This window comes from Phyllostomus hastatus, unplaced genomic scaffold (assembly GCF_019186645.2).
Source record: "Phyllostomus hastatus isolate PE091 unplaced genomic scaffold, TTU_PhHast_1.1 phas_scaffold_345, whole genome shotgun sequence".
NCBI lineage: Eukaryota > Metazoa > Chordata > Mammalia > Chiroptera > Phyllostomidae > Phyllostomus > Phyllostomus hastatus.
In genome coordinates, this window is record NW_025334024.1 from 32,162,960 (window position 1) to 32,183,397 (window position 20,438).

At 58.4% G+C, this 20,438-nt stretch overlaps 1 protein-coding gene across 1 annotated transcript; it reads left to right on the top strand.

The window, feature by feature from the left end:
* The first annotated feature begins 1,014 nt into the window (after positions 1-1,014).
* Positions 1,015-19,731, top strand: TCF25 (transcription factor 25). The gene is made up of 18 exons (XM_045818526.1): positions 1,015-1,481; positions 3,754-3,909; positions 4,876-4,950; positions 6,016-6,134; positions 6,633-6,698; positions 10,454-10,536; positions 11,449-11,579; positions 11,922-12,021; positions 13,117-13,210; positions 14,370-14,462; positions 14,577-14,682; positions 15,352-15,511; positions 16,611-16,698; positions 17,165-17,323; positions 17,468-17,558; positions 17,928-18,007; positions 19,171-19,243; positions 19,479-19,731. The coding sequence occupies exons 1-18, from the start codon at positions 1,290-1,292 to the stop codon at positions 19,635-19,637; spliced, it is 2,025 nt and encodes a 674-aa protein (XP_045674482.1). The 5' UTR covers positions 1,015-1,289; the 3' UTR covers positions 19,638-19,731.
* Positions 19,732-20,438: the final 707 nt, after the last annotated feature.

Here is a 20,438-nt window from a genome sequence, read left to right on the forward strand (position 1 = left end):
ACACAGCCCATTCCCATAAGGCAAGTGACGGTCCACTGTGAGTCATCCTGGTTTCATCATCCCGGGCTTCACGTCATCCGGGCTCTTCCACTGGAGGTCAGCCAAACTCCCGGGGCTGGGGTGCCTGAAGGTCGGGGACTGTATCTTTTGAAACTAGTTCCTAGAATTCTTATACAAACATGCTGTTCACTTATAAGCTACACGTTAGTCCGAGTCCACACTTACAGAAACAATGTTGAAAGAACGATGGGGTGGGTTACAATTTTCCACTGTTACACTTCCTCCTGTGAACTCTGGAGCCACAGACACAGATGCAAAGCCAGGCTACACCCGGTCCAGTTAGTCTCTGAATCCCACTTCCTTTACCTGTAAAAGGGCATCCCTAGTTCGCAAGATGAGGTGAGAATGCTCCGTAGTGACAGCCATCCCCAGCTCAAGGCTGCCACACCAGGTCATCCTGCCCTCGCACTTGGATGGCAGTGCAGGGTTCTCCGTCCTGTCTGCATTCACACTTTAATCTCCAAAGAGCTTTTTAAAATGTCAACGCCCCACCTGGAATGTTTAGGGCTGGCTCTTTCATCTTTACTATAACCACCTCCCAGGAGGTTCTGACGCAGTTAGGGCGGCAAGTTCACCTCAGGCCACAGCTTCCCAAACCTAGAGGTATACAGGAAGTCACTCGGGGCGCGTCAGCGGCAGAAAGCAAGCAGGACAGATTCGGTTTCAGTCCATCCCGGCATGGGGGTGGTCCCTGAGTGTCGTCCGGAATTCCGCAGCTTTGGGGAGCTACTCGGTTTGCATGCGCTTACTGCTAATGCGGGGATTGTCCGGTCTATACAGCCTTGGAGTCAGGCTGACGAGTCACGGGGAGGGCGCGGAGAGCTGGGACCAGAGTCATATAGGTCCCTCCAGTTGTCACCTGCGCATCGCCCCCTCACCTGGCACCACCTGCGTGACCCCAGACAGAACAGGGCCTAGGTCCCGGTGCAGGAGGCTGGGAGCCTGTGCGCCCCGCTCCCGCGTTACAGCCCGACAGCAGTCGCAGGCACGTCTCCGCAAGACTCGGACACACCCGCCAGGGGCCAGCAAATCGCGCGAGAACACGTCCGGGCAAGCCCGCACCTTCCTTGACGCCACTGGGAACGGAGCGGAAGTCCCGGAGAGCCGCAGCGCGCAAACGCCATAAGCCAGCCCCGCGCCAGCGCGCCGTAAGTGCGCAGGCGCGTCAGCCGCTCTGTTTTTCTGCCAGTCTTCTCCTAGTCCCTAGACGTCAGCGGCCGTTGGGTCTTATGTCGCGCCGGGCCCTCCGGAGGCTAAGGGGGGAACAGCGCGGACAGGAGCCCCTCGGCCCCGGCGCCCTGCAGTTTGGCTTCCGTGATGACGATGATGCGGAAGAGGAAGGACCAAAGCGGGGGCCAGGCGCTCGGCGCCTCCGGGGCGCAGGGAAGGAGGGCGTCCAAGTCAACAACCGGTTCGAGCTGGTGAGCTGCGCCGCCAGGGGTGGGGGTGGCGGGGACCTCGCGTGGGAGGCGGGTCTGCACGGGGCAGAAGAGCACGGGGGTGGGGTGTGTGTGGGGGGTTGCGACGGTGACGTCACGGGGGCGGGGCGACCTAGGGTCCTGGCCGCACTGGAGAGGGCGGGACGAGGGGAGTAGGCGGGGCATGCGGTCATGGGGGTGGGGCAGGAGCAGCGGGCGGGGTCACCTCGGGTTTGAGCCAATGCTAGGGGCGGAGCCATAGTGTCCAGGGGCGGGGCAAGTGGTCTGAGCTTCCGTGGTGGGCGTGGCCATCACTTGAGGTGGGCTGCCCAGCAGTTTGATGGGCGGGGCGGAAGCATGGGGGCGGGGCTCCCCCTCTCAGGATCTTGAGCGCTCTTCCCTTGATTTTCATCTCCACGCCAGGCACTTGAAGGGTCTTTACAAACATTCTCCTTTATTCCTCACACCGGACGTGGTGTCTTGCTCATCGCTGCATCCCCGCCAGCCAGGTGTCCAGCACAGAGAAGTAACACAGTAGCTGTGAATTGAAGGAATAAACTCCCACCCGTGTCTCCTTAGCGCTGGCCTCAGTCTGTAATTTTCTTGTGTGTGCTGTGTCTTTTTTATAGATTTTTTAAAAATCCTCACCTGAGGATATGTTTATTGATTTTAGAGAGAGAGGAAGGGAGAGAGAGTAACATTGATGTGAGAGAAACATCAGTTGGTTGCCTCCAGTATGTGTCCCCACTGGAGATCTAACCTGCAGCCTTTTGGTGTATGGGATGACTCTCCAACCAACTGAGCCACCTGGCCAGGGTGTTATGTCCTTTACCGTGGTCTCGCCTCCCTGAGCTCCTTGCGTGGGCTGGTAACGCATGTTTTGCTCACCTGTGTGTCCTGCACGGTGTGAGTGCCCAGTGTGCACATAGAATCAGCAGTTCTTTCTGTTGAGGTTTAGCTTGGCCTAGAGCTTATTATGAATTTGAATTCCTTAAAACACCTCAGATTCCCAAAAGGGGCTAAAAATAGGATTTGTTTTTAAGAAAGAGAGCCTGATTTTATAATAGGAAACCAGCACCCAACTAACAAGAGGCCCCAGTGGCGCCCTTAGTTGAATGATGAGGAAAGGGTGGGTGCCAGTCCTCCATGACACCCAAAGTTTAGGGGAGATGTCCACAGCAGCCTCATTCCAGCTTCCCGCTTTGCTGCAAGACCCTAACCAGCCAGACCACACCGGCCCCTGACATCCTGATGCTGCCGTGTAGAGGAAGGCGTCTGAGGGGGCCATCGCCTGCTATGGGTGGTGCTGTGGCAGACCCCACTTTGGTAGAATTCCAGCATCATCCAATCAGGTGCACTTTTACCCGTAAAGATCTAGGGATCTGCTAGAGAGACACCATCACACACTCCTGAGTTTATCCTTCCACGTGGAACCCTCCACTGGTAAAGAAGGCAAACCCGAGAACACAAAACTGACTCCTGCTTTCTCTGCTGCTTTCCCGCTGGACAGCGGGCCCACTGGGACGGCGGCAGCGCCTGTGCCTTGCGTTCTCGTCCATGAAGAGTCACAACCACAGCACGGTCCCAGTTGTACTTCAGAGTTATCTCAGGCTTGCAGGGTTAGAGTAGTTCTTTTTTTAGCTTTATATTTTTTAGATGTTCTAAATTGAACATACAGTTTTATTTATTTATTTTTGGACTTGAGTGTACCTGAATGGGTCCATCATATCTGGTTATTGCTACATTGTGGCCTCTTTTATTTGTGTATTAATTTGTTAGCTGAAGGGCCAGAGCTTTCCCAGTAACCCTTACCCACCTCTGCCGCCCCCCACCCCTGTCTCCATCTCTCCTCCAGAGTGTGTGTGTTTGGTGGGGGGGGGGGCCCTGGGAGTTGCTTCTGTTCAACACTGTGACCCTCAGATTCCTCCGTGTGTGGGGTGAGTGTGGACTCCATTGTGTGACAGTGGCCCTGGGCGGTGCTCATGGGGGATGAGTTGTGATGTTTGGGGACTCTGCCCACTGCTGGCTCTGAAGACAGGACACCATGGGCCACGTGGGCCACAGCCCCTCTGTGGACCGTGGGAGCCCTGACCCAGGCCCTGCTCAGGTGCCGGCACTGAGGCCTGCGGGGCACAGCATGCTGGCGCTCCTTCCTCCATAGCCCCGAGTGGCCTCCCTGCTGTCCTCGCAGACGTGCCTTGCAATAAATAGCATCAGGATGCAGTGGTGACCGGACACCCAGATGATACCTCTTCTCTCCCCTTCGTTTCTGCAGATAAACATTGAGGACCTGGAGGAGGGACCTGTGGTGAATGGGGAGAGTCTGCCCACAGATGCTGTGGTGTCGGGGAGCAAAAGGAGGTCCCAGAGTGGAGGTGCCGGGCCCAAGAAGGATGGAGAGGAGGCTGGCAGGGCAGCACCCCTGGAGCAGGTGTGGGGGTGTGTGGGGGCGGAGGTGCCCAGGCACATACTCCCTGCTGTCATTCTCTGAATTCCATCTTGTTCATTACTCAGTCACCCCAAACTTCCTGGGAGCCCTGGTCAGATGTGCATGAAATCCTCAAGACTGGTGGCTGTCAGGGATGCATCCAGGGTCCCCCAGACCAGTCTCCCCAGCATGAGCACTGTCTCCCTCATTTTTGAGAGAGTCCCCTGCTCAGCAGGGTGCGTGCTCTTCGGAAATGTGCATCTGGAGCTCAGGCCGGGTGGACCACGGCCCTGGGTGGACACACCCTGAAGAAACATGTAGGCCCCCAAGTTTTGTGTTCTCTGGGGCACTTGGGAATGCCCCTCCAAAGACCTATCACTCACTTATCCAGCACGTGCTTGGGGAGCCTCCTGGGCTCTCGGGACAAGTCTTTGCCCTCCAGGGGCATCTGGTCGAGGGGTACATGGATGAGTGGACAGCTCCAGTTGGGGAGAGCAGATGAGTGTGGGGGTGCCTCCCCAAGGAGTCTCCACACTGTGATGGGAGCAGAGGGCCAGGTGAAGGCGTGCCAGGTGTTGAAGCAGAAGGACATGGGTGTAGGGACTGTGGTGCGGGGCCTGGTCTCCAAGTGGTTGAGTGTGGCAGCGAGGGCTTAACACAGCAGAGGGTGAAAGCAGAGGGCCGGTGGGCAGACGTCAGAACTCTTGGAGCCTCAGGAGGTCACTGGGAGCCCCGAGGTGTGTCAGGAAGAGGAGTGAGAGGAAGGGGGAGGCTGGACCAGAGGTGGGGAGACCCGGGAGGTGTTTGTTGTCTGAGAGAAGTAGGTGAGGTCCGGGGACATTCAGGGAGTGGAAGGGGACACCAGGCCTGCACCCTGTGAGACTGTCCCTCTGTAGCTTCTGCTCTGGGTGTCAGGGCGGAAGATCTCACCGTCTCTCCCCATTGATTAAGATGTGCTTCTTTTGTTAGTCTAGTACGAGTGGCAAACTCCGGAAGAAGAAAAAGAAGCAGAAAAATAAGAAGAACGCCCCAGGAGAAACTTTGGTATGTCCAGCGGACACCGCGCCCACCCTTTCCTGGCTGTTTCTCGGATGGTGTTGGAGGCAGTTAGTTCATTTGTCTGTGTGAAGCAGACATGTCCCCAAGGTTTTATCGTCCCATAATAAAACGAAATACGGAGCGTAGGGCTGGGTCCCGTGACCCTGTCTCCTCTTACCTGCTCCCAGTTCCCACAGCTCGCACGTCTTCCTGGCGAGCGTCTCTCAGGTCTGCCGCTGTGTGCCACACCCTAGAGCTGAGTCTGCCCACCACAGCCACTGCGTCCTGCCGTCACTCCGCTTCCCCTGTGCATGCAGCCAGGCCTTGTCCGTCTTGTCCTGCGTCCTTCTGTGGGGCTGGCGCCTGCAGCGCTTCTTACAGAAAGTTGGGAAGGTGTTAGGGATGTGACCGTGTTTGCAAGAGCGCTGTCATTGTGGAAAGGAAAGCAGTTGTACTTATTTGATATTTTGATTTCTTCCCAACAGTCGTGTAACTAATTTAGAGGTTAGAGAAATTTAAAGGGGAAATTGCGTACCCAGCTTTGCTTCTGTGTTTGCTCATGTCATTCCTTGAGATCCAAGCCCCACTCTGCCCCCAGATGACGCTGCGGGTGGCAGAGCCCCTCCTCAGCCTGCAGCCCCAGGCCGGACCTGTGCCCTATGCCTAGGAGCAGCTGCCCCCAGGGGCAGTGTGTCCCCCAGAAGTATTTTCCCATGTTGCCCTTGGGCCTCCCTGGTCTCCTCTTAGTCCCAAAAAAGAGGTTGCAGCTTTGTGGTTGCGCATCAGCATCTCCAGTCCCAGCTCCGTTACCTGAGGAGGTGAGTGGACCTGTGAGACCAGTGGCATGGGTTCAGCACTCAGATGGCCCGGGGCCCACGTGGTGCCTCTGTCTCGTCGGAGCCCCTCCTGGGGAGACTCTCTCTTCCTCTCTCGGCCATGTGCTCGCTATCCTTCAGGAAGTTAGCAGTGTGACTGTTGTTTTTTGTCAAAGCGAATCACGTGGTCATCTGTTGTTGTGACGTTTAAGATGAAGTGAGGATGGTGATTAATATGTGGTTTCGGGGCTTTTAGGAAAATGGGCTGGAAGACATCGATCGCATCTTGGAGAGGATCGAGGACAGTGGCGGCCCGCGGCGCCCCAGCCCCCAGCCCCTGAGCGCGAGGAGGCACGTGCTGTATGTGGAACACAGGTACCGCCGCCCCCTGGGCCACGGCGGGCTCCGCGGCCAGGAGGAAGAAGAAGGCTTACTCTCCTCACTTGAAAGTGATAGGGGTTCATCACCAAACGTCGAGGAACAAGGAGACAGAGGAACAAGGGACTCCACCATTTCCAAGGGCCTCTCTCACTCTTAGCTTGGGTGTGTGTGGGGATGCTGCTGCCCTGAGGTGTCATCCTGGGGTCAGTCACCCATCTCGTCCCCACAGATGCCAGAGGAAAGCCTGTGCCCACCTCAGAGGCTGCTCCTGAGTCAGTGGGGAATGCCCACCTAGTCCAGGCCTTTTCGCTTTCTTAACTTGGCCTCCGGTCAGGTGGCTGTAGAGAAAGGTGGCTTACAAATTGTCTTTGACGCCAAAATAGTTTTCCCCGCTGGGGATTTTATGTGACTTTCTAAACCTCCCAGGATCATTGTAAAAGAACTCAGTTTCTTTCTTTCGCTTTTTTTTTTTTTTAATTTTAAATTCTCTAGACACTTGAATCCTGACACAGAACTGAAAAGGTATTTTGGCGCCCGAGCTGTGCTGGGGGAGCAAAGGTAAGACCAACGTGGGTTGTGTTCTCTGTTGCAGGCAGGGCTTTCCAAGCCCTAGTGCACAGAGACCCTGTGGGGGCGGGGCCAGGGGCTCTGAGGGCGGGGCCAGGGGACCACCCGAGCTGGACCCACTGCTTTCTGTAGCAAAGGCTCTGAGATTCCTCAATTTTGAGCTTCTAGCCTTGAAATCTTGGGTAGGTTCATTCTTGCTTCCCAATTGGCAGCACAACTAACTTGAAGTTTCGGTTCTGGGACAAGTCTGATCTTTGTTAATGTAACAGTTCTCAGTGGCTGGTGCCCCGTGAGAGAGTCTCGAGGAGAAATGCTGGGGGCGTAAGGGGCTGGTTCTGGGACGCCCAGTGGGAGGACGGGCGTTCTGGGGGCCTCCACCCTGACAGACGCTTTGTCTGGTTATAGAACTTTTTTCTGACTCTAGAACTAAATACTTCCCATTAAAAAATTCAAGCAAGTCAGAATTGCCTGCTTTGACAACCCCCAAGAGATAACCCTTCAGGACAGGTCACTGGGCCACTGCATCTCCCCAGGGTCACAGAGCTATGCTGATCCCCACACCCCCTGCGGCCACACCCTGGTGCATGGGGACTGCTGTCACCCCAGGGGATGGGCATTAGGCTGTGGGTTGAGGATTTTTTGCCCTGTTATTTGCCCATACTTTCCTTGTATTTATAATGGTTTTTACTTTATAGTTTGCTTTTATTTTTGGTGTTATTTAGGGCACAAGGCTCTCTGAGTTTGTCTCTTTTTCTTGAATATTAATGAAAAACATTTGAACTGTAAACCGTTCCTCTTGGTCGCCTGGGCCACCCTAAGTGAGCCTTCTCCCTGCCCCCACCCTCGTTCCCTGTGCCTGTGTTTGCTGGGTCTGTCTCTGCCATTTCTTGACGTTTTTGCCTGGTGTTATTTCTGTCTGAGTTAAAGCTAGTAATTAAGTTAATAGTAATTACATTGGTTTTGGGTTTTTTATTATTTTTTAAAATTATTATTTTTAATATATTTTATTGATTATGCCATTACAGTTGTCCCATTTGCCCCCCTTCACTCCCCTCCACACCCTCTCCCACCCACATTCCCCCCCCTTTAGTTCATCTCCATGTTTCATACTTTTAAGTTCTTTGGCTTCTACATTTCCCATACTATTCTTATCCTCCCCCTATTTTCTCCCTGCCATCTATGCTACTTATTTTCTGTACCTTTTTCCCCTCTCTCCTCCTCCCACTCCCCTTTGCTAACCCTCCATGTGATCTCCATTTCTGTGGTTCGCTTCCTGTTCTAGCTGTTCGCTTAGTTTGCTTTTGTTTTTGTTTTAGGTGTTGTTGTTCATGATTATGAGTTTGCTGTCATTTTACTATACATGTTTTTGATCTTCTTTTTCTTAGAGAAGTCCCTTTAACATTTCATATAATAAGGGCTTGGTGATGATGAACTCCTTTAACTTGATCTTATCTGAGCAGCACTTTATCTGCCCTTCCATTCTAAATGAGAGCTTTGCTAGATAGAGCAATCTGGGATGTAGGTCCTTGCCTTTCATGACTTGGAATACTTCTTTCCAGCCCCTTCTTGCCTGCAAGGTCTCTTTTGAGAAATCAGCTGACAGTCTGATGGGAACTCCTTTGTAGGTAACTGTCTCCTTATCTCTTGCTGCTTCTAGGGTTCTCTCCCTAATTTTTACTTTGGCTAATGTAATTATGATGTGCCTTGGTGTGTTCCTCCTTGGGTCCAACTTCTTTGGGACACTCTGAGTTTCCTGGACTTCCTGGAAATCTACTTCCTTTGCCAGGTTGGGGAATTTCTCCTTATTATTTGTTCAAATAAGTTTTCCACTTGTCGCTCTTCCTCTTCTCCTTCTGGCACCCCTATGATTTGGATGTTGGAACGTTTCAAGATGTCCTGGATGTTCCTAAGCCTCTTCTCATTTTTTTGAATTCTTGTTTCTTCATTCTGTTCTGGTTGAATATTTCTTACTTCCTTCTGGTCCACTTCATTGATTTGAGTGCCAGTTTCCTTCCTATCACTCTTGGTTCCCTGCACATTTTCCTTTATTTCACTTAGGATAGCCTTCATTTTTTCATCTAATTTGCGACCAAATTCAACCAATTCTGTGAGCATCCTGATTACCAGTGTTTTGAACTGTGCATCTGATAGGTTGACTATCTCTTCATCACTTAGTTGTATTTTTTTTGGAGCTTTGATCTGTTTTTCTTTCTTTTTTTTTTTTTTTTTTTTTGTCTCTGTGCGCCTGTTATGTAGTGATGGGCGGAGCCTTAGGTGTTCACTGGGGCAGGGCAACCCAGTTGCTGCCCTGTGACGCAGTCTGTGGGGGTGGGGTCCGAGAGGGAACAATGCCGCTGGCTCAGCTCTCTGTGGATTTCAGTCTCTTCCCCCGCTTCCCACAAGCAGGGTGGGCCCTTCTGGAGCTGATTCCCAGGTGGGTGTGTCTGTGCATGTTCTAGGACCCTGTGGGTCTCTCCAACGGACTGCCTGTGAGGCTGGGAGATTCTCCCACTGCCACCTCAACTCCCACAGGTGTTTTCAACCGGTAGTTTGAGGCTATACTTCCCCACACTGGGGCCCTGGGTTGCGCAGTCCATCCTGCTCCTTAGCTGTTTCTCCCGGTTTATCTGCGAGCGAAAGTGGGACTGCCCAGTCCGCAACCACTGCCTCGCCGGGTCCGCCCGCTGCTGCCTTGCCGGCCAGATGCAACCTTGCGTGCCCCGCTCCACGATCCACTGCCTCACTGGGTCCGACAGCCACCGCCTTGCCTGCCCATCCTCCAGCCACCGCCTTGCGCTTAGTGCTCTGTGCCCTGAGCCCGGCTGCGCAACTTTGCCCCTCCTACTGGTCTGGATGAGTGTGTCTTTAACTCCTTGGTTGACGGACTTCCTTACAGTTTGATTTTCCGTCAGTTCTGCTTGTTTTTTGTTTTTAAATTGTTGTTGTCCTTCTTTTGGTTGTGCGAGGAAGCACAGTGTGTCTACCTACGCCTCCATCTTGGCCGGAAGTAATCACTCATGTTTTCCTTAAGTCAAATAATTCAGTTTATTAAAAAAGTATAGATAATTACATACACACGTCCGTGTGCTCGTCACTCAGCTGAAGAAACAAACCGTCACTGATAGAGCGGAAACCCCTCCTTGTGACCAGCGCTCGGGCAGGTCTCTCTGGCTTGCAGAGAGACCCCGGGGTGCGGGGCGAGGGGTCGGGGGGCCATCCACCCCAAAGTCTGCAGAGCTGTGCCCGCCGCCTACCCTGTGCTCCTGCTGGGCTAGCCGCCTCCCAGAAGTTGATGTTGGTGCTGATGTTAGCGGGCTATCAGGTCTCTTCTCTTTTCAAACCTGCTGTTGGGTTGGGGAGTCCCAGGAGAGGGGAGGAAATGGGCCCTTGCCTCCAGAGGGAAGCCGGCCCCCTGCCCAGCCGGTCCTGCCTGCCCCCCAGACGCAGCTCGAGAGTGTCCACGGGGTGCCTGCAGGCTCACCCTCAGTCCCGTCGTCTTCTGTGCGGGTTTGTGGCCCCCTGTCACCTTCCCTGCCACTGTGCCAGCCTGCCAGCTCCTGTTTCTTTGCTTTCTCTGGTTGTCTGGTTGTTTGGGTCCCAGCTTCGTCCGGCAGTGGTCACATGGAGTCACTGCCGCATGTGGAAGTGCAGCCATGCACCTGCTCCCCGGCCCCATGGCTCTGCTCCCATGCTGGGCCGAGGCCGGGCAGCGCGGGTGAAGCTGTGTCATGTCCTGTCCCCCGCAGGCCTCGGCAGAGACAGCGTGTGTACCCCAAGTGTACGTGGCTGACGACCCCGAAGAGCACCTGGCCCCGGTACAGCAAGCCAGGTGAGGGGCTGTGGCGGTGCGGGGTCGTGCCGGGCCCGACACTGGGCCCTGCTGGGGTCTGAGCCCGTTTGGCCCGGTTGCTCCTCGGCTTGTGCAGAGCCGTGTGTGGTGACTGAGGGCCTGGTGTGGTGCCAGAGGAGACACTCCTGGTGTTGGGGCACAGCCCCCCATGCCGACTGTGCGTCGTCCTGACCATGTTTCAATGCAGTTTTTTTCTACTTTCTGGCTTTTTCCTGTGGATACTATACCATAGGAAGCAATCAAGTTCTTTTTAAAGTGTGATATTTTATTTTTTGCTGCAAACGAATACGTCACGTACTTTAAAGAGAAATAGCAGCTGTGCAGAAAGGTGTGTGGTGTGGGCCAGCGGCCTGTTGGAATGGCTCGGGATGGAAGAGCCCTCGGGCTGGGTGGGGGTGAGCGGTGGGGGAGGGACGCCCCGAGCCTGGGCCGGAATGGGGGGTGTTAGCTGTGTGTCCTGCGGCTTGTGGCCCTAGTGCGGCCGTCAGCGCAGTGTGAACTCAGGGTGACCAGAAACCGCAGACCTAGTTCTTGAAGGTGATGAAGGGAAACAGGAATTCCAGGTTCATTGGAGAAGCAGCCCTGTGCCCTGAAGGTTCGGGCACAAGGAGCAGGGACAAGCGGCGTCTGGTCACGGGCCACGTCATGTCTCCTCCATGCCGGCCCGGCCTGTGCACTGGTGTTGTGGGGGCTGGTGCTCTGTCCACGCCCCCTGGGGGAGCGTCTCTGCAGGAAAGAGCAGAGAGTGGGTGCGGGCCGTCAGCCCTGGCGCGTGTGGTGGCGCTCGGCTGGGCTGGTGGAGCCGGAGCTCCCATGTAGCAGCTCAGGCGGAGCGTGCGGAGCTTCCTCGCCAAGAGCACCTCGAGGGGCCTGACCCGGCATTGTCCCCAGGCCTGTCCATGCGGCTGTTGGAGTCCAAGAAAGGCCTGTCCTACTTTGCGTTCGAGCACAGCGAGGAGTACCAGCAGACGCAGCACAAGTTCCTGGCCGCCGTGGAGTCCATGGAGCCCAACAACATCGTGGTGCGTGGGGCCCGCAGGCCACCCGGGTCGCAGGGCCCCACTCGCAGGCAGTGCGGGCTCACTGCTGCCTTGAGGGTGGGGCCTGGGCTGTGGGGGTGGGGGCAGGTGGAGACACCTGGGCACAGAGTCCCAGGCCGCCTCTTCAGTCAAGTCAGAGGTTTGGCCTCACAGCCATGTCCCTCAGCCTCTGAGCTGGGGGCTGTGTGAGTCACCCCCGGTGATGTTTTCCCTGAGGCTTTGGTGCCCGAGAGAAAGATGTGCCCAGGGGTCTGGCATCTCCTGGGTGTCGTCCCCGGAGGGCCCTGCCCTCAGCTGTGGCCGGCGTCCCCTCTGGCCTCGCAGGTGCTGCTGCAGACCAGCCCCTATCACGTGGACTCGCTGCTGCAGCTCAGCGACGCCTGCCGCTTCCAGGACGACCAGGAGATGGCACGAGACCTCGTGGGTGAGAGCCGCCTGCTGCCCAGCCCTCCTGCCCCTCACCCGAGTGTCCCACAGGCTGGCTGGCGGCACAGATGCCGTTGGGTGATGCTGGGATACGAATGAGTTTGCCAAGATACTGTTAAAATAACAGCTTTGAGGTAGAATTCGTGTTGCATAAAATTTACCCACTTAAAATGTATAGTTTTAATAAATGCCAGAGTCATACAGCCCTTCATAGACCCTAGACCATTTCCATTACTTACAAAAAAAAAGGTCCCCAGCGGGCTGACCCACTGCACCCCTGCACTGCACCCACTGCTCCCCTGCGTCGGAGCCCCCCACTGCTGTTAGCCTGGACTCATCAGTCGCCTGCCTCATTCCCAGCCCTGGGCAGCCACTGGTCTGCTTTCTGTGTCCGGGCTGGCCTGTTCTGGACCTTTCTGAGCAGTGGAATCACACAAACGTGTCTGTCCGGCTGCTTCACTCACCACCGTCTCCAAGGCTGGGTGGCGCTCCACTGTGTGATGGAGCACCTGGCAGACACGGGGGCGTTCCCGCGTGTCGGCCCTTGTGGACGAGCCGCTGGGGCCTGTGTGTGTGAGTTTTGTAAGGACATGAGTACATTTTTTTTTTAATCCTCACCTGAGGATATTTTTTCATTGCTTTTTAGAGAGAAAGGAAGGGAGAGAGAGAGAGAGAGAGAGACAAAGAGGGAGAAGCATCAATATGTGAGACAAACATCAATCACTTGCCTTCTGCATGCCCTGACTGGGGACAGAACCCGCAACCTGGGCATGTGCCCCGACTGGGAATCGAACCCACGACCTTTCGGTCTATGGGACGACGCTCCAACCACCTGAGCCACCCGGCCAGGGAAGGATGTGTGTGCACTTCTGTCTGGAACCCAGGAGCTGCCAGCTCAGACCCTGTGGGCGAAGTCAGTGCAGAGTGGCCTCAGGGACCTGCAGCATCACGTCTGTGCCCTGTCGCTCCCTAGTCCTAGTCACCTGACCTCCCTCCTTGCAGAGCTTTCCATGTGGCGAGGCACAGAGGACGGGGTTGCAGTCCTCTGCGCGGTGGCTGTGACCCTGTCCCCTGGTGTTTGTGTGGCCCGCAGAGAGAGCGCTGTACAGCATGGAGTGCGCCTTCCACCCCCTGTTCAGCCTCACCAGCGGGGCCTGCCGGCTGGACTACCGCAGACCTGAGAACAGGTGCGTGCAACCTCCCCTCTCTTTCCTCGCAGGTGACTTGAGAACCTGTGGATGGGGAGCGGGAGCAGGGGCATGGGCTGTCCACATGGGTCCTCCTTGAGGCTCCGACCGAGCATCCCACTGTATTGAAAGCATGAGTGCAGGAGGACTGGGCCCTGGCCAGGTGACCACTGACCGGGGTCATGCCGGTCCATGTTGGAATTGAGCCTGATGAGCCACTTCACCCTCGGGGCCCTGTGCTCAGGTTCCCGTGTGTCTCTGCATGAAAGGAGTCCTGCCCTGTGAGTGCAGAATGCCCTACCACGCTTTGTCTGCGTGTGTGTGTGTGTGGTTCTGGAGTGTGTCCCTGGGGTGCAGCCCGACCCTGTTTCTGGCAGTGACCCACTGTGCATATGGGGCCCCCGTGTCTTGCAGAAACTTCTGCTGCCCTGAGGGCCCTGCTCAGGCCCTGAGTGGCCTTGGCAGCCCCCCAGTTGACCTCAACCTGGTTGTCAGGGCCCTGGTGGGGGGGGCATGCCGGCCGTCCTGGGCCCTCCGCACCCTCCTGTGCTTTCCGGCTCTCTCTGGTTGTCAGCCAACAGGGGCGTTTTCCCAGCCCCCCCTGCTCCCAGAGGCCATCCTGGTCCCCAGCGTGCTGACCCACTGTACCCCTGCACCGTGGGCTGCACCTGCACCCCCCACTGCTGGTGTCTGCCAGCCTGGTCTCTCCCTGTGAGTTGTTAGTGCGCTGGGGCAGGTCGTGAGGTACTCACACTCCCAGGCACTCCCCGCGCGGATGGTCTGGGTAAGACGGTGGTCTGTTCGGATCATTCCCGCCACAAACTCGCCGCTCCAGCGACAGAGCTGCCACAGCTGTTGGAGTGAGAGGTGGGTCCAGGTGGTAATGACACTGGGTTTTAACTCTGTTCCTTCAATGATGACTTAACAAAAACCCAAGGTAAAGGTTCGACCTAGCAGATAAGCTTGGTTTTCTGTGCACGGACACACGTGTAACTCAAACAACAAGCAGAGCGTCGCCTTCTCTGCAGACCCAGGAACATTCCGGAACATTCACGGCGATTAGGCCCCACAGGAAGTGCCGACGCAGCCAGCAGGACAGGGCGGCGTGGCTCTGCCGCCTGCTGTCGCTCTAATTCACGCGGCACTGTCTTGGGTCTAGGAGTTTCTACCTGGCCCTGTACAAGCACTTGAGCTTCCTAGAGAAGCGTGGCTGCCCACGCACGGCGCTGGAGTACTGCAAGCTCATCCTGAGGTAGGCGTCCTGGCTGCGGCCGCGGCCTCTTCTTCGGCAGCTGCAGGCCTGTGGCAGTGACATGGGCCCACTCTGGGTTTTATCTCCCTCTGCCCCCCGCGCTGCCTCTGGAAGCCTGGAACCGGACGAGGACCCCCTGTGCATGCTGCTGCTGGTGGACCACCTGGCCTTGCGGGCGCGCAGCTACGAGTACTTGGTGCGCCTGTTCGAGGAGTGGGAGGTAGGTGTGAGCGGCCGGCGCGGGCTCCGGCGAGGGTCCTGGGAGACCCCAGTGCCTCTGGCCTGGTTGACGGGTGCGCAGAGGAGCCGTCTGGGTTATGAGAGAGACTGTCAAGCCATCACAGGGCTTGTGCGCAAGTCACCCCAGTTTCACTCAGTAATGCCCCAAAGCACCAGAGATGCCAGGGGTGCGGCGCTGTCCCAGGAAAGCCATAAAAAACTTCATTTAAGTGAGAAGGTGAGAGTTCTCAACTGCATGAGGAAAGAAAAAATCACATGCCGAGGTTATTAAAATCTGTGGTGAAAACAAATCTTCCGTCAGTGAAATGTAAAGAAAGAAAAGAAACCCGCGCTGTTTTCACTGTCGTGCCTCTAACTGTCGTTCTGTTTGTTGTCAGTTTCTCACGCTGCCCGGTCCGTAGACTGGACTTGGTCACGGGCGTGCACGTGCCGGGGGGGACATAGTGAGTGCAGGCTTCGGTGCCGGCCACGGCGCCAGGTGCCCACTGCGGTCTTGCAGCCCGTCCCCCTGGACAAGGGGGTGACTGTGTGTCCTTTCTGCAGAGCGAACCCCCCAGATGGGGAGACTGTCTTCGTCACACTAAGTGCTGCAGAGACACCACGTGTGCTGGCTGCTGAGAGCTTTGCCTCTGGTCTCCACCCCGTGCAGGCTCATCGGAACCTGTCCCAGCTCCCAAACTTTGCCTTCTCCGTGCCACTGGCGTACTTCCTGCTGAGCCAGCAGGCAGACCTCCCAGACCAGGAGCTCGGCCCCACGAGGGAAAAGGCCTCCCTCCTGCTGCGCCAGGCACTCACCATGTTCCCCGGAGGTGGGTGCCGCCCAAGCCCTGCCCTCCCCGTCAGACCAGCCCAAGGGACCATGTGAAAGCCAAGACGGCGTCGGGACTTGTTTGGGTCTCGGGGTAGCTTGGGGTCTTAGGATGTCTTTGATGTTGGCTGTTTGAAAAAGACTTAGCTTCTGAAGAAGGTGTGGCATCTTCTAGGGAGCAAGAAGTGAGGCCCTGGACGGGGCGGGAGGTGGGGCGGGAGGTGGGGCGGGAGGTGGGGCGGGAGGGCAAGTTAGCCGGCTGGGCTGCACGCTCTTGTCTTGTGATCCTGCCTCTTTCCGTTTGGAGGGGCTGAGGTGTAGGTTGTCCCGGGGCCTTTCGAACCACCTTCCTCGTGGGTGTTGGGGTGCACAGGCCTGCGACTCATCCCTTCAGTGGCTGTCGTGCATCCCCCACGCCCTGAAAGGGCTCTCACCTGCCAGAGGAGCTTGCTGCTCTCCCCCCGGGCAGGGAGGCAGGCGCTGGGACGGTGTGTGTGGTGGTGCCAGAGCAGATGGGGACTGTGAGGGCTGTGGGGGGGATGGGGTGGAAGGTGAGCGGCTCAGGCTCCCAGCACCCCACACCTCAGCCACCCCAGCCCTGCTGCGCACCTTGGCCTGGCTTGCTGTGCGCACAGGGCTGCCTGGCAGGTCTCAGGGAACTGACCCTCCCCACCCAGCGGCTGGAGCTGTGTCTGTCCCTGTGGAGGAGGGAGGTCGGCCTCCAGGCCGCTGCCCAGTGGTGGTAGGGGCGTGGCTCTGGAGCCCCCTGTATGACACAGCTGCCCACCCATGCAGCCTGCTCACTGACCCGCGGGGGTACATGGCCTTCACCTCTGCAGCTGCCTCTGGGCAGGGCCTGGGGCAGGAGCCTCGTGCACGGAGCCCCCTGGAGAGTCACTGGGGAGGAGGTTTCTCCCTCAGAGGGCGGGTGCTGCTGAGGGGACAGGGTGTGTGGCCTCTGTGATGAGGACGTCCAGCTCCCATGCTCGGAGGGGTCCTGGCCAACTCCCTCATGTGCAGACAGGGCCACTGGGAGGCAGCAGGACAGAGGACCCCTCCTCGGGGACAGTGACACATTGGGGCTGTGCTTCCTCCTGCAGTTCTGATGCCCCTGCTTGAGTACTGCAGTGTGCGGCCCGACGCCGCCGTTGCCGGTCACCACTTCTTCGGACCCAGTGCCGAGATCAGGTAAAGACCGGAAGACGCTCTGGGGAGCCACGTGCCTGTGTGTTCGTGGTGGGGGCCTGTCTTCCTGGCTGGTGCCGTGCACACGTGTATAAGGGCCTGGGTCCTGTGGGCGTTGGTTGGCCTGGCCTGTTGGGCATGGAGCTGGCAGGCGTGTGCGTGGCCTGCAGCCCAAAGCACTGGGCTTCCCAAGGAGCAGGGGTACAGGGAATGGTGGCCCCCTGTCCTTTCTGTTCTCTGTGTTCCCGTTAACGAACTTGTGCTCAGTGAGGGCCACATGCACGTGCAGAAGAAGGCACCTGTGTGCCCCCAGCCCCTAGGCAGCAGCACATCCCAGGTTGGCAGCCCCCTCTCCAGGCAGTTTCCACTCACTTCAGGCTCTGGGCACACCCTGGACATACCCCACAGCTGCCAGCGGGCCTATTGGGGCCGGGCCGGGGCTGTGCTGACAGGCCCTGCTGTCCCGCAGCCAGCCCCCTGCCCTGCGCCAGCTGGTGAGCCTGTACCTCGGGCGGTCACACTTCCTGTGGAAGGAGGCCGCCACCATGAGCTGGCTGGAGGAGAACGTCCGGGAGGTCCTGCGGGCAGTGGATGCCGGGGACCCCGCCGTGGGAGAGTGCGAGAGCAGGTGAGTCTGGGGCAGCCGGGGCGCGCTCGGGCTGAGGGGTCCACACAGGAAGCGTGAGGCCCGACCGCTCAGGGGTCTGGGTCGTGAACGTCGGGGCAGGGCGGGCTCCACTCCATGGGCTGTCCCTGTTCTCCCGGGCTGCAGGCGGAAGGTGCTGTACCAGCGTGCGCCCAGAAATATCCACCGTCACGTGATCCTCTCTGAGATCAAGGAAGCTGTTGCCGCGCTCCCCCCGGTAAGGAGTGGGGCTTCTGGCAAGAGCCGGTGTGAGCTGGTCCCTCCCCTCGGAGACTCGGGCGCCCGCAGCCTGCAGCCCGCTGCTCCGCAGTGGCGTCCTGACGTCCTGGGTGGAGGTTGTGGCGTCCTGACGTCCTGGGTGGAGGTTGTGGCATCCTGACGTCCTGGATGGAGGTTGTGGCGTGTGCGAGGGTGGCTGTGTGTCCCGCCCCTGCTGCCAAAGCCTTGGGTGCAGTAAGCCCAGCCTGGCCTGAGGGTCAGCTCCCGCAGGAAGGTCCAGTCCACAGCAGGACCGGCTGACCGGCTGTGGGGAGGGAAGCGCAGTGCAGGGCGTGGTCAGCTCTCCGTCCCGTGTCCTCTTCTGCAGGACGTGACCACGCAGTCTGTGATGGGCTTTGACCCTCTGCCTCCTCCAGACACCATCTACTCCTACACGAGGCCCGAGAGGTACTGTCTGCATGTCGCTCGCTCCTTTGCTTTTTGGCTCTGAGGTCAGTGCTTTGGACCCTGGGCTTGCTACCTCCTCCAGACACAGCCCGCAGCACAGAGTGTTGGGGTCACGGACCGGCCTCTGCGGGTGCGGACTCCGTCGGTTCTTTCTGTCTGACGGGGAAGCGCTGCTCGGTCGCAGGTGCTGGGCATTCAGCGGGAAGCAAGAGTGAGGCCAGCTCTGTGCTCTTGGCGCGTGCAGTGCGGTGGGGGAACACGCCGGGGCAGGGCCTGGGGACTGCCACCAGCAGCTGCGGGGAAGGAGTGGTGGGCGCACTGAGGCCTGAGGCGCCCTGACCGGGTCGCGAGGTGACAGCCGCTGGGCCTGAGCGGAAGAGTCCGCCCATGCGAAGGCCCGTGCGTCTGGGCCGGGAGAGCGGGGGGTCCGTGGCTGCGGGGTTGGGGTGTGCAGCTGCTAAAACCGTGTCATTGCGGAGCCCAGGGTTCCCCAGCGCCAACCCGCAGGTCTGGAAGGGTCATCCACAGCCCTCGTCCCATTTAAGGGAACAGGGGCTTCCAGGTCATGGTAGAACATGCTTTGTGGGGTGATTTTTTTTTCCACTGAATCATAACAATTGGATTGCATGTTCATGAGGTAACATTTCCCAGTTAAACTCTCCAATCAAGGTAGAAATTACTGTTTCGTGGGTTCAGAAAGAAGCTGACACACTGGACATCACAGCGTTGAGGAATGGCTGCAGGACTTCACTGACTCGGGGGTGTTCCCCGCCTGTCCCCCCAGCCCTGTAGGCCGTCCGCTTTCAGAGCAGAGGAGGCCCCTGCGGAAGGGCACCTCTGTCTCGTCGGGCTGGGCTGCAGTGCCTCCCTTCACCAGGAGGGGTCTCCACGGAACACTCGCCCTGGAATCTCTGTGACCAGTTTACGCCCCTTCAGCTCTCAGCGCTGAAGGACACCCTGGACCCACAGGGTCTCTCAGAGGCAGGCACCTGTGCAGTGGCCAGTGTGCAGCCTGGCTGTGGGGGCCCTGCTTTCCACTTGGTTCAACGAGCCAGCCCCCCTTAGGAACAGCCTCCGCCTTTGCCCCTGGGGCTCCAGGCCCCAGCTCCAGCTGCTGCCATCCTGTCCCTGCTCTGTCTCATGACCCCCCTTCTCCCTTTCAGGCTGAGTCCTGTCAGCCGTGGAAACACAATTGCCCTCTTCTTTCGGTCGCTGCTGCCCAGTTACACCACAGAGGTAAGTGAGCGTGCGGTGGCCTCCCCCGCTGACCGGGAGCTCTGCCGGCAGCGGGGCACCCCGTCTGCCGAGCACGCCGGCCATGCCCGCCGGAGCCTGTAGCTGCCGAGTGGACAGAGCACCCTCCTGTCAGCATGGCTGTGCCGGACGCATGTGTGTGGCTTCTGGGGCTCCCTCGCCTCCACAGCTTCCCCTGTGCCCGGCAGCCCCGCTCACACGGGTCTCGTTGCCACAGGGGGAGAGGCCCGAGGATGGAGGGGCCGAGGGGCTGGACCGCAACCAGGGCTTGAACAGGCTGATGCTTGCCGTGCGGGACATGATGGCCACCTTCCACTTCTACGACCCGGAGGCTCCGCACGAGGCCCACGCCGAGGGGGACGGGGAGTGGGACTGAACTCGGGGGCACCGCGCCCGCTCTGTGCAGTCGCGGTCCTGACTCATCTGGTCGGAACTGGCCAGCTCCCTGAAGTAAAAATGTGGTGTCCGCCTGCCTGGCCTGTCTCTCCTGTCGGCAGAACGGCCACACCTGCACGTGTAACCCGGCCTTCCCGGGCTGCACCTCTGCCCAGCGCGCTGCTCTCGGGACTGGCCCGGGCTGGCCTCGGCTGGGCACATGGGCGTGGGCTGCCCAGCCCGGTGGAAGGGCTCTGTGGGGAAGTGCAGGCTGAGAGGGTGGCCGGGGGATGGGCAGGGCAGAGACTGGGGGCGTTTGCTCCCCAGGGTGAACAGAGCGTGTGGGTGGGCCGGTCAGCTGGGGCAGGTCCTGGCACGCCTGTTTGGCAGCTGAGAACCACACAAGGCTGCCGGTGACTCGGGAGCCTGTTTGGGTCTGGGAGGATCCAGGGCACTGAGTAGTGAGTTGGAGTTATCCTGTCTGCTGGCTGCCCTCCCGGTTGCAAGGAAACGACCCTGTGACCCAGCTCTGGCCCAGCCCTTCCCGAGATTCCCCCGTGGCGAGAGCCAGGGGGCGGCTGGCTACACATCCCACATGGCTGTGTGTCCCTTGGCCCTTGGGCACCTCTGCAAGGACAGTGTGGCCGGGCCACCTGGGCTTTCGGCCAAGCAGTGACCCCACCTCACTGGTGTGGCTGTGGCTGGATGCAGGAGCCCCCTCCCCCTTCACTGGGCTCCTCGTGCCCTGGTGTCCCCATGGGGCCCACGCGCACATCAGATGCTCGTGTGATGCAGGCCTGCC